Source organism: Eschscholzia californica, unplaced genomic scaffold (genome assembly GCF_041429995.1).
Source record: "Eschscholzia californica isolate CP2 unplaced genomic scaffold, dmEscCali1.0.p SCAF_6, whole genome shotgun sequence".
Lineage (NCBI taxonomy): Eukaryota > Viridiplantae > Streptophyta > Magnoliopsida > Ranunculales > Papaveraceae > Eschscholzia > Eschscholzia californica.
The window spans coordinates 35401701-35413582 of record NW_028238483.1 but is presented as its reverse complement, the minus strand read 5'-3'; the positions used below and the strand labels follow the sequence as shown (position 1 = coordinate 35413582).

The 11882-nt window shown below is 40.6% G+C and overlaps 1 protein-coding gene across 1 annotated transcript; it reads right to left on the bottom strand.

Annotated features, from left to right (window-relative positions):
* Positions 1-2315: 2315 nt before the first annotated feature.
* LOC147534094 (putative protein phosphatase 2C 34) lies at positions 2316-11660 on the bottom strand. The gene is made up of 5 exons (XM_086650362.1): positions 11158-11660; positions 10336-10620; positions 9876-9993; positions 9546-9769; positions 2316-2721 (listed from the first exon to the last, which is right to left on the bottom strand). The coding sequence occupies exons 1-5, from the start codon at positions 11401-11403 to the stop codon at positions 2521-2523; spliced, it is 1074 nt and encodes a 357-aa protein (XP_086506488.1). The 5' UTR covers positions 11404-11660; the 3' UTR covers positions 2316-2520.
* Between the last annotated feature and the right edge of the window lie 222 nt (positions 11661-11882).

Genomic DNA, 11882 nt, shown 5'->3' with positions numbered 1-11882 from the left:
AGTTGTAAAAAAAAAAGAAAAAGAGAATAGTTTTAAAAAAAGAAGAAAAAGAGTAGAGAAGTAGTTTTAAACAGAGATAAGAGAAAATTAGGTAATTGTTTTTTAAAAAGAATTGTTTTGGAAAAATAGAGAGAAGAGAAGTAGTTTAAGAAAAAAAGTTGTTAAAAAAAAGGAAAAGAGTATAGTTTTAGAAAAAAGAAGAAAAGGAGAATAGTTTTAAAAATAGAAGAAATGAAGGCAAGATCATCATGTTGGCTCAGATCTCATGAAGTCTGACTGAGTTGTTTGAAAAAAGAGAATACTTTAATCTATGATCAAGTCTCACTAAGTTGTTTAAAAAAAGAGATTCGTTTAGAAGTTAGAACTATTATTAATTACCTAATGGTTCTGAAACAGAACACTCGGATCTGTTTAATCAGACAGATCGATAGTCAGATGACTCAGATCTGTCTGATTAAACAGATCAAACTCAAATGTTTGTGTTCTGTTTCAGAACTATAAAAAAAATTATCTAATATCTATGATCTATCATCATTCATCAATGTATATTACCTAATGGTTCTGAAACAGAACACTCGGATCTGTTTAATCAGACAGATCGATAGTCAGATGACTCAGATCTGTCTGATTAAACAGATCAAACTCAAATGTTTTTGTTCTGTTTCAGAACTATAAAAAAAATTATCTAATATCTATGATCTATCATCATTCATCAATGTATATTACCTAATGGTTCTGAAACAGAACACTCATTTGAGTTTGATCTGTTGAATCAAATGAGTGTTCTGTTTCAGAACAAAAAAAAAAAAAAAATTCCACTAATTTTTGTCTGTACATCTTACATCGACTTCAAGCCATCAACCAAAAAAAAAAAAAAATTACAACAGGAACAGACCCTAATCCGATCTATTTGATCAGACAGATCAAAGGTTTAGAACTCTGATCTGTCTGATCAATAGATCTGTTAACATTTTAAGATTAAACTAACTATCTAAGATCTAATTACAACATAATATAACTTTTCACAAATCAAAAACAAATAACAACATCATAACAGAAAATAAAAATAAAAAACCTATCTAAGATGAGTTCGAAGGCTTAACCGCTTCATTTGATCTTAAAGATCATCAGCGTATACCATTAACCGAACATCATCAGAACTCAGAAGTGATCGCCTTTCTCCAAAGTCCAAACTCGAAACCCACATCATGCAGAAGTAGAAACATATGAAGACTAAAAGTAGATAGAAGAAAAGGAATTACTAACCATTTTTAGATCCTTACTGCTCGATTTTGCTTTAGGTTTTCGATTTTTGTAGATCCTTACTAATAACTAACCAGTAGCTTTAGGTTTTCGTTTAGGTTTTTCGTTTAGGTACTAGGGTTACTAACAAACAAGCCGAACCATTTAGGTTTTCGTGAGATTTAGGGTTTAGGTTGAAGTTTCTGGTGTGGTAGGAGAGAGAGAGAGGCGGAGAAGGAGAGAGAGGCGGAGAAGGAGAGAAGGGTTAGGGTTCGGCTGTGAGGGGTTTTATAGGCTATTCGTTTTAATCCAACGGCTGAGATGTGATTTGAAGGGGCGCCCTATCTCAGCCGTTGGATTATAAAATGACACGCGGAATTACACGGGTACCCTCTCGGGCTAACTGTCGGGCTTTAGTGTCGGGCTCTGTCGTCGGGCTTATTGTCGGGCTATTCATCGGGCCGGGACTCGGACGGGCTTAACGGGCCGGGACTCGGAATTGAGAACCTGTCCGAGTCCCGGCCCTATTAGCCCGATATATCGGGCCGGGTTAGCCCGGCTCGGGGCTGCTTCGGTCTCGGTCTCTCACGGTTTGGGCCGAACGGGCCGGATCGCGGGTTTCCGGACCGTTTTCCCAACCCTAGTCTTTAGTATAAGTATGTAAAGTTCTACGATAAAAGTATTAGTAGTTTATTTTCTCCGTAAGTGTATACATTTGATTCATGTGAGTTTACCTCAATTAACTCTCTATTGTCTATTATTTGTAGATAGATTGTTTCAATTGAAGATACAATAGTATTTGATTGAAGTTCATAATTTTATTTGTTCATTTTCATATATATTGCTACTTTTAAATGTTATTTTTGTTTTTGTATTGATTTCATTTTTGTGTTGAGTACAATGTGATTGGAAAGAATACATTTGGAACAAAGTTGACAATATCTTTAACAAAGTAAGGCTCTATGAGCAGATAAGCATTTAGAAAGTTATAACGATACTTCTCTTGTTGAAGAGTTATAACGATACTTGTCAGGACTTTGAAATAATGATACAAGCAGATGGAGTGAAGCTAATTTACGGAAAAACGATAGGTATTTCTATTACAAACATCCATTATTAAACACATGGCTAGGGTTCTTCGAGCACACTAGAAGTTGAGGGGAATTACAAAATTTGCCCTCTATTGACCTTGATAGTTGTTTTTTCAAGTATTAAAAGAACATGTACAATGAAGATAATAAGTAGCAAATGATAGAGGATATAAAAAGAAAATGCATCCTATAAAGAGTCAATCTTTTGAGAGGTTGTTGAAGTATGAAAAAATAGACAAATAGCTGAAATATCATCTACACCAACGCTCCATCTTTTCCGTTTCCATGCACGTCTGGCGCATTCAACTAGTCGTTTGGCTGCTTTTGCCCTAAGAGATGTTGAATAAACAATCTCCACCGCTTCTTCGTTAGATAGAACGTCCCACACCTGAAAGACAAAATCAAAATTCAATCCCTTATCACATTTTAATCTTTCTATGTACTCCCAAACAAGATGGGTTCAGTGAGGGCTAAGATAGTCTTTTCCTCTTCTCCTTTCAGGTCTGAAATCTGACTCTTATTTCAGATTGTTTGTTTTTTTACTTCAGCTTTTGACTCGCTAAATGCAACCCACAAAAATATCCAACTCGAGCTATTTTGGGTCCATTTGTCCATAACTCTAGATTGAGGAATAGATAGATCTGACTCAATTTAATTTGCTATTTTTATCATCTAACAAGTCCACTATAGAGAGGAGATATGTACATATACATATTACCTCTCAGAACCACACATTCGTCATGAGAGAGAAAGTAGTGAGAGAAAGTAGTGTGTGCGTAAGTTTTTGCTGCCCGGACGATTGATATTCCGACCATAACTCCATCGTTTCTCCTCGTTCCTCCCCCCTTAGTTCTTTTCTCTCTTCTTCCTTCACCCTTCCTCCCCCATTTCTCTTTCTCTTTGTATCTTCCTGTTTTCTTCTCGTCCCCCCCCCCCTTTTTTTTTGTTTTCTATTATCCAGTTATGGACGGCCGGGCAGCGACTTTAGCCGTGGATAGAAAGGTGTTTAAGTTTGACAAGATGAATGCCAACTTCATCAGGATTAGAGAGTATTGTAACTCGTTGGAATGGAATTGCAATCTTCCAACAGAAGGGGTTTCAAAGTTGGCTTGTTTTGTGAGGTCACTAGCTGACCAGTTCTCGCTTCAGTTTAGCCCACCGCCGATGGGAAGATTCAGAGAGAGCTCGATTGTGTGGGTTTGGGAAGTTCGTGAAAACAACAATGGCCCATTCATCAGAGTTTTTCGCACAGGTGCTAAAGATAACTCTAGGAGTTCCTTGTGCCTTCCAGCAGGTAAGAAAGGTAGCCACTGGTTCAAGATAGCAGAGAAGATGGATGAACTCCTTCCCTTTTCCCTCAAATCCAAAACCATTTACCACCATAGAATCCTAAAACCCACGCACATTAATACTAAGAACCCTGATAATTTTGCCTTCCCCAAACCAAGCATTAACCACAGTCAACATTCAAACCCTTCATCTTCCTCTTCCAACCCCCCCTACCCTAATAAAAGACATCACCCAAACCCTATCTCACCACAGAATTCGTTACCCACCCCGGATTTCTCGACAAATGGCAGACCAAATGCATGCAAAGGAGCTGCACGCGAGAAGTTAAGAGTCATCTTCCCAACAACCAACCCAACTACTCACGCAAAGACCTATAAGTCTGCTTTGGTGCAGATCAGTTCCTCCGAAAACAGCAAGGTGTGTGATTCTCCGAAATCTCAAACTCAAAAAATGGCTACTCTTCCGAATGGAGCGATCAGTTGGGAGGACACAGTGATAGTGGATTCAACGGTGCCAGTAAAGGATTGGAAGGATCTTGAAAATACCATCAGAGATGTGTTGGGGTCAGAGGAGGTTAAGCTTATCCCTTTCAATGAAGTCAGGGCGGTGGTGAAGACGGCGGCGAACACCAAACCCCTATTGGATCTAGGGGAGATTCAGAAAGCTAGAGATGAGTGGATCTTCTTCAGACACTGGTTTCCTGAATGCAACCAGTTCAATTTCGCAAAACACAAGGTTAGTCTGAAAATCTTTGGTCTTCCATTTAACCTTTGGAATGAGGAGGTGTTCAAGGATATTGGTGGTGCATTTGGGCGTTTCGAAGGAATAGCAGAGTCTACAGTTTCAATGGAGTCATTAGCCTTCGCGAATATTTTCTTGACTTGTGATATCATGACCAAGATCCCTGACAGGATGGTTTTATTAGATAGGGGGGAAGTGGTCGAGATATTTCTTCACTGTGATTACTCGCCGGCGACCATGGAGATTCCGGCGTTTAGTTTCAAGTACCCAGCCCACTCCTCTGACATCGAAGACAGGGGTAACAGCGATACAGACCGTTTCATCAGGGATCAGAACAGAGAGTTGACCAAAGATGATGGTTTTGTCGTTGAGGGTCTTGTCAGGGACCTGGAGAAGGGGAAATGGGTGGAGGGTTCTGATCCCATCGTTGCTTCTGGAGGAAACAATCCTTCTTTCACTAATAAGGAAACTGAGGAAGAAGGCGAGGCGGTGCTGGAGATGTCAGTTCCTGCATCTGATGATTTTCAAATCGTGGCGGGTCGGGTGGAGGCAGCTCCAAACCCGAGCCCGATTTCTCTTGGCCCTAAGGATCTGAACCGCTCCAAAAGAGTGCCTAAATTCAAACGCAGGCCCATTTGTGTTAAGAGGGTCAAAGTGCCCTTTAGGGCACCCTCTCTCAAGTTAGACGGAAGATGGGCCGGGCTATCTGACCTCGTTGAGGAGGCTACAAGGACAGGTCCAGGAAAACTGTTTATGGGCAAGGAGGGGCATAGCATCTGGAAGATTAAAACCCCTTTCGAGAACTCATCTCCATCTTCTCCCATGGATAATCTTTCGGCTCCGGATGTCTCAGCTTCGGATGGTGACTCTAGCAACCATAGTTTCAACGATCTCATCGAAGTGGGCAGAGAGTTGGGGTTCGAGGTAGAAGGAAAAGAAGAGAAGCTGAAGAACCTTTTGGGTCCTTTGCAAAGTAACTCGAGCAAGGAGTCAGGGTCTAGCTCGGAGTCGTCGGGAGAAGCCATTATCCCTATTAATGTGGTTGCTCCTGAAGTTGAGGAAGAGATTACAGAGGTAGATGGTCAGGGTGGAGGTGAGGAACTACTTGATAGGGTGGTTTTTTCGGAAGAACAGGAGGTGAGGAATGTTGAGGAGACCTGTTTTACTCCTTTTAGTGATAAGATAGTGGTACCCAGGGGAAGGCCAGATACCCCAAATTCAAGTTCGAGGGTTACAAGATCAGAATCTCGTTCTAGATGCGAAAGAGAAGCAAGGAGGCTTCAATGGACGCTCAGGGATGACAAGGTAGAAGGCAGGAAGAGGGCAAGGTCTAGCTCAGCAATTGGGAAGAGTGGTAAGCATGTCAATTAACTTCATCAGCTGGAATATCAGGGGATTAGGGTCGGCAAAGAAGAAAGCAGCTGTAAGGAAGTTTAGATTGGAGTTCAAAGCTTCAGTTGTTCTTTTGCAGGAAACTAAGTTAGATAGTATTAGTAATGTTTTGGTTTATGGTTTATGGGGTAATAGTTGTGTGGATTGGGTGTGCCTCCCTGCTGTAGGGGCAGCAGGAGGGATCCTTTGTATGTGGGATCCTAATCTTTTTGTGTGTTTGGACAAAGCAGTAGGTGTCTTTTCTGTTTCAGCTAAACTTTGTAATGTGTTAGATGGTTATGAATGGATGGTATCTTCTGTTTATGGTCCCTGTGTTTCTAATCTTAGGGAATTATTTTGGGATGAGCTAGATAGAATTCAAGACAGTTGGAAGTTGCCTTGGTGCATTGGGGGTGATTTTAATGTTACTCGTTTCGTTCATGAAAAGAGGAACCTTGCTCCAATTAGTAGTAAAATGAAAAGATTCGATAGTTGGGTGCAAAGAAATTCTTTGATAGATCTCCCTAGCTTTGGTATGTCCTATACTTGGACCAACAATCAAGCATCCCCTAACATGAGCTTACTGGACAGATTCTTGATTAACAAGGATTGGGAGGAGAAGTATCCGTTGGCTACTCAAATTATCTTGCCTCGCCCCGTTTCGGATCACGCTCCGGTTCTTTTAAAAGTGGAATCTTCGGTCATTCAGAATCCTCCTTTTAGACTGGAAGAGATTTGGATGAGGGACAAGGATTTTATCCCTCTGATCAAGGGTTGGTGGGAAGACATGGATGAGATGAGTCCATTATGGTGCAAGCTGAAAGCACTCAAGGATAAGCTTAAACCATGGTCGAGAGAAAAATTTAAGCATCAAAGAGAGGCTATGACTATTGCAGGATCAGATTCATGAGTTGGATAAGATTGAGGAAGGGAGGGATCTGCTCCAGGCCGAGTTTGACAGCAGGGTGGTTTTAAAAGGAGATTTGGAAAGGTTGCTTAGTTTGGAAGAGATTAGCCTTCGCCAAAAGTCTCGGGTATTATGGTTAGAAGCGGGGGATAGAAATTCTAAATACTTTCATAGTATTATCAATTGTAGGAAGAGGTCGAATAGAATAGCGGCACTTAAAGTTGGCGACCGCATTGTCACAGATATGGAGGACATTAAAGGTTCGATTTCTTCCCATTTCGCTTCTTTATTCGAGGAGCCAGAGCTTTGGAGGCCGGGAGTGGAAGGAATCAATCTCCCGAGATTGGATGATTCCGTTGCTTTAGACTTGGAAGGAGAATTCCAAGAGGAAGAGGTGCTGGCAGCTATAAGGGGGATGGCGAAGGACAAGGCTCCGGGCCCAGACGGCTTTCCAATAAATTTTTATTTGAGATGTTGGGATATAGTGGGCAAAGATGTCATGAAAATGATGACGGACTTCTGGTATTCTGGCAGTTTGGACTGGAGGTTGAATCAAACGTTTATGGTCTTAATTCCCAAGAAGAATGCTTCAGAAACTCTAAACGATTATCGCCCTATTAGTTTGGTCAGCGGACCTTACAAGATTCTGTCAAAGTGTTTGGCTAACAGGTTGAAACCTTGTCTTGAGTCCCTCATTTCTCCTTTTCAAGGTGCTTTCATCGAAGGGAGACAAATTCTAGACGGCGTTCTTATAGCCAATGAATTGCTCGACTCAAGGATTAAAAGTGGGGAAAAGGGCATCCTAGTCAAAGTGGACCTCGAGAAGGCATACGACAAGGTGAGTTGGGATTTTCTTCATTCAGTTATGACCAAGATGGGCTTTAAAAGTAAATGGTTGTGCTGGATTTATAAGTGTGTTTCTACAGCTACTTTCTCGGTGTTGGTTAATGGGTCCACTACGGATATTTTTCAGAACTCAAGGGGGATTCGTCAGGGGGACCCGATATCCCCGCTTTTATTCATTTTAGTTGCTCAAGTTCTGAGTACTCTTGCCTCTATTGGGGAAAGTAAGGGGTGGTTGGATGGCTTTAGGGTGAAAGAAGAAGGAACAATGGTCTCTCATCTTCAGTTCGCGGACGACACGCTATTTTTCATCCAAGCAAGCAGTACACAAACCTTGAAGCTAAAGGACATTTTAATTTGGTATGAAGCAGCCTCGGGTCTGAAGATCAATTTCTCTAAAAGCCAAGTGATCGAGGTGGGAAAGGTAGAGGAGCTCGATAGCCTGGCTAGGTCGTTTGGGTGTACTAAAGGGTCTCTGCCTACTTCTTATCTCGGGCTTCCTTTAGGTCACGGATACAAATCGAAGAAGTTATGGGATCCAATTTTGGAGAGAGTATCGGTGAAACTCTCCTCTTGGAAAGCTAAGACGTTGTCCCGTGGAGGTAAGATTACTTTGATTATGGCCGTTCTCTCAGCTCTTCCGGTGTACTTTCTTTCCCTCTTCTCGATGCCCATCGGCGTGGTTTCTCAAATAGAGAAGAATTTCAAAAACTTCTTGTGGAACGTGGGGGAAGAGGTGAAGAAAATTCACTGGGCGGCTTGGGATTTGATTTGTAGACCGAAGTCGATGGGTGGTTTAGGAATCAAAAGTCTCAGGGTCATGAATGACGCCCTTCTATCTAAGTGGCTGTGGCGATTCGGGATCGAGAGGAATAGGCTTTGGAGGATTATCATCGGGCAAAAATACGGGGAAGCCAGTGGTGGATGGATCTCTCTCCCTCCTAAAGGAACTTACGGCTGCTCGGTGTGGAAAGGTATTTTTAAGCGGTGGGACGAGTTTTACTCTAAGACGAGGATTAAGGTCGGATCGGGTGAGTATACCAAATTCTGGCAGGACACGTGGTTAGTAGAACTACCTCTATGTGTGGCTTTTCCTATTTTATTTCGAGTTTGTTCGAACAAGGACGGGATGATTACCGATTTCTATGATCCCGTGGGAGGGGTATGGACAATTCCGTTGAGGCGCAGTCTAAGAGATTGGGAAGTAGATGACTTCAATCGTTTAATGGGGTATTTGGGTAGTTTCTCTTTATCCAACGAGGCAGACACAATGGAATGGATGAACTCGAAGAATAAGAATCTATCCGTTAAGTCTTGCTATGAAGCCCTGTCTAACTTCTCACACCGAGAGGCTAAGGTGTTCTTGGATATATGGAAGCGGACCGTTCCTCAGAGGGTATCTTTCTTTCTTTGGGCGGCGTGTTTAGATCGGGTTCCTACTATTGACTTGTTGAGAAAGCATGGATGTTCTACCCCTAATAGGTGCCCAATGTGTAAGAAAGATGAGGAGTCAAGCTCGCACCTTTTTATACATTGTGATATGTCGTACAATGTTTGGCGGTACTTTATAGCTTCGGTGGGGGTGTCGTGGGTTACCCCAGCTTCCGTTGTAGATCTCTTGGCTGCGTGGGGAGGGCTAAAAGGGAGAAACCCGATCATAAGCATGATACCTAAAGCTATTCTGTGGGCAATTTGGATCTCTAGAAACTCAGTCATCTTTTCCGACAAGCAGGGGTCAGTGGAGGACATAATTTTTTCAGCTAAGTGCTTTATCTACCATTGGAGCCGTAACAATCCGAAGGTTAAATATAGATCGTTTTCGGACATAGTGGGGAATTGGGGGGCTTTCATTTCTTCGATGTAATATCGATGGGTTTTACATTCTTCTTTTTTAGTTGTTTCTTTTTTCCTGTTTCTTTTCGGCCTTTTGGCTTGTACATAATTCGTTTTTCGTTCTTTTTATTAATTCAATCACATTATTCAAAAAAAAAAGTCCACTATAGAGAGGAGTCAGATGTTGATATCAGAAAATAGTACAAAATAATTTTTGTTATACGAACCCCGTCTGTTGCCAATATAACAAACTGATCTCTAGTGCTTATACTCCTTTGTGTGACTTCAGGGACCGAAACAACACCAAAATCCTTAACGCAGAAATCTCCGAAGGCTCTTGACATAGCAAGCCCAGGTTTATCTTCAGCTGGTAGCCACACTCTATACAACCCTCGTTCATCGTCTAAACTGATAACTCGGCCATTGCATCGCGTTATCCGCTCTCTCTCCTCTGCGAAAAATGAGAATCGGGTTGAAAAATCTAAAATTGGAGGATACTAAGACGAAACTTAGGACATTATATGAACCAAACTTAAAATGAATAGAGAATAGCTTACCAGGCAAGTGTGGCTTGAAGTCAGTAGTGAGTTGAATAGGAAGCAATGTGCCTTCATCAGAAGTTGTTGCTAAGACTGCACGCGAGTCTCCAACGTTTGATATGTACATCGTGTCACCCTAATAAACATCAATTTGTTGAAGTTCCATGTAAGTTCTTATCGAATACGAGTAGGCTCAACAATTAACAGAAATCTAGTCATCTAGACCACCATTATTGAAGGAATGAATGGGCTCGAATGTCTGAATAGACGTACACATCCGAGCCATAACAAACAGGCTTAATTGACGCTGTACAAGCTGATATTCGACAGGTTTGATTTATGTGGGCCAACGATACTGTCAATCTTATCTCTCCACACTTTTAAACATAAAGCAAGAAAGTTACTAGCATGCATCTAACAATCAATAGAGAAATGAAAACTACCATTGTGAACTTCAGAAATAGGAAAGCTAAATTACCTGTTTAACAATTGTCAAAGCAGTGGTACCACTATTAAACGAATCGATCACACAATGTCGTTCGAGCTCTTGGTCGATGGCAGAACAAGTTTTTGAGTAAGAATCCTTCCATATATTGAATTGTTCACACTTCGGATCATTTGAAGCTAAGGCAAGAGTCTCTTGCCAGTTACATAACAATGTCATTGCCATTGAATCTCGAATCCATTTCGATACAAAATGACCCCAAGAACCATGCCCATCAAATACTCCACAAAATATCACGTCTTTTTGACATCCAAATTCCTATACAACCACCCAAAACAAACTAACAAATTTATAATCTCAATAACTTGGGTGCTTGTTTGAATTTTCTAACTCAAATGAATCCAAAACCAACCGAGATTAGTCATTCAGACGAGTCAGACAAAATTTTTTTTCTAGAAACCTGATCCATGTCAATATAGACATCGACTCCAATAATTTGACTTAGGACTAAAAAATAAAGACTACCAACATAATGAAGCTAACAAGAGTCTCAAAATAAGACTAAAGAAGTTAACAAGAGTGTATAAATAAGACTACAAATGATGTAACTGCATTGGCAGGAGCTTCAACAAAGGTCTACACTTATGCAGTGTCTGAAGTCTGGGCTATAGGTGCGTGCTCAGGCCTAGTAAGTGTCAAGGCTTTTAGTTGAGCTTATGGAGCCTTCACCACGAACAAAACCCCATATTTGGTACAAACATGGGTTGGGTGTAAAAACAGAGACGATATCGATAACTGCTTAGGCTTTGAGCGTGTTACAAAGATTGTTTAGATTGATATGAAGAAATCACTAACCTCCCAAACAAGGAAACTATCTTGGTTTACCCCTTTATTGCCTTTCTTAGAGTAAAGTGAAGTAAAATTATTTGAACCTTTTGCATTAACAATGCCACAAGAACTCAATAACATCTCATTCTTCTTTGCTTCTCTAATCATTGATTTCGAAACTTCCTTACTAACATCATTCACAATATTCTTTTCCCCTCTTTTGATTGAAAAAGACTCAGATATTCCATTAATCATAGATGAAAACTTCCCCATTTTCTCTACAAATTCAAGTAATACCAAACAACAGAATCTGAAGTTTTGCAGAGCTTGGTGTGGTATGTTCTCAACAGAACATTCAAATACCCAAACTGAGATATTGAAATGGTAGCATTGAAGATCTCTTATTCTCCATTTTAATAACAATGAAGCTTGGGGTTCATGTGTTGTTTGTGCAACCAAAAAGTATTAATAAAGAAAATTGAACTTTGTAGTAGAGAATCTATAATCAACTTCCACAAAAGATTTTGATGATATATTATTATGTTTAGTGTTTCCATGACTATTATGCCCTTAATTTGGTAGTTAGATAAGGGCAAAATTAAGGGTAGTAATGGGTGTGAAGAAAGTTGGTGGATTTTACATGTCGGAATTCAAATTTAATAATAGTAAAGTGACAAATTATTATTTTTATTTTAGAGTTACCTTCTTTGAATCTAAGTTTGTTTGTATATACACCCTTGCATAAAGTGAGG

What these genes read in the sequence shown, in the direction of transcription:
- LOC147534094 (XM_086650362.1), bottom strand. Translation starts at nt 11,403, where the DNA reads ATGGGGAAGTTTTCATCTATGATTAATGGAATATCTGAGTCTTTTTCA. An exon ending in ATAGTTTCCTTGTTTGGGAG is followed by an intron (nt 10,621 to 11,157) that starts GTTAGTGATTTC and finishes GTGGTTGTATAG; the next exon opens with GAATTTGGATGTCAAAAAGA. An exon ending in CTTTGACAATTGTTAAACAG is followed by an intron (nt 9,994 to 10,335) that starts GTAATTTAGCTT and finishes GATGTTTATTAG; the next exon opens with GGTGACACGATGTACATATC.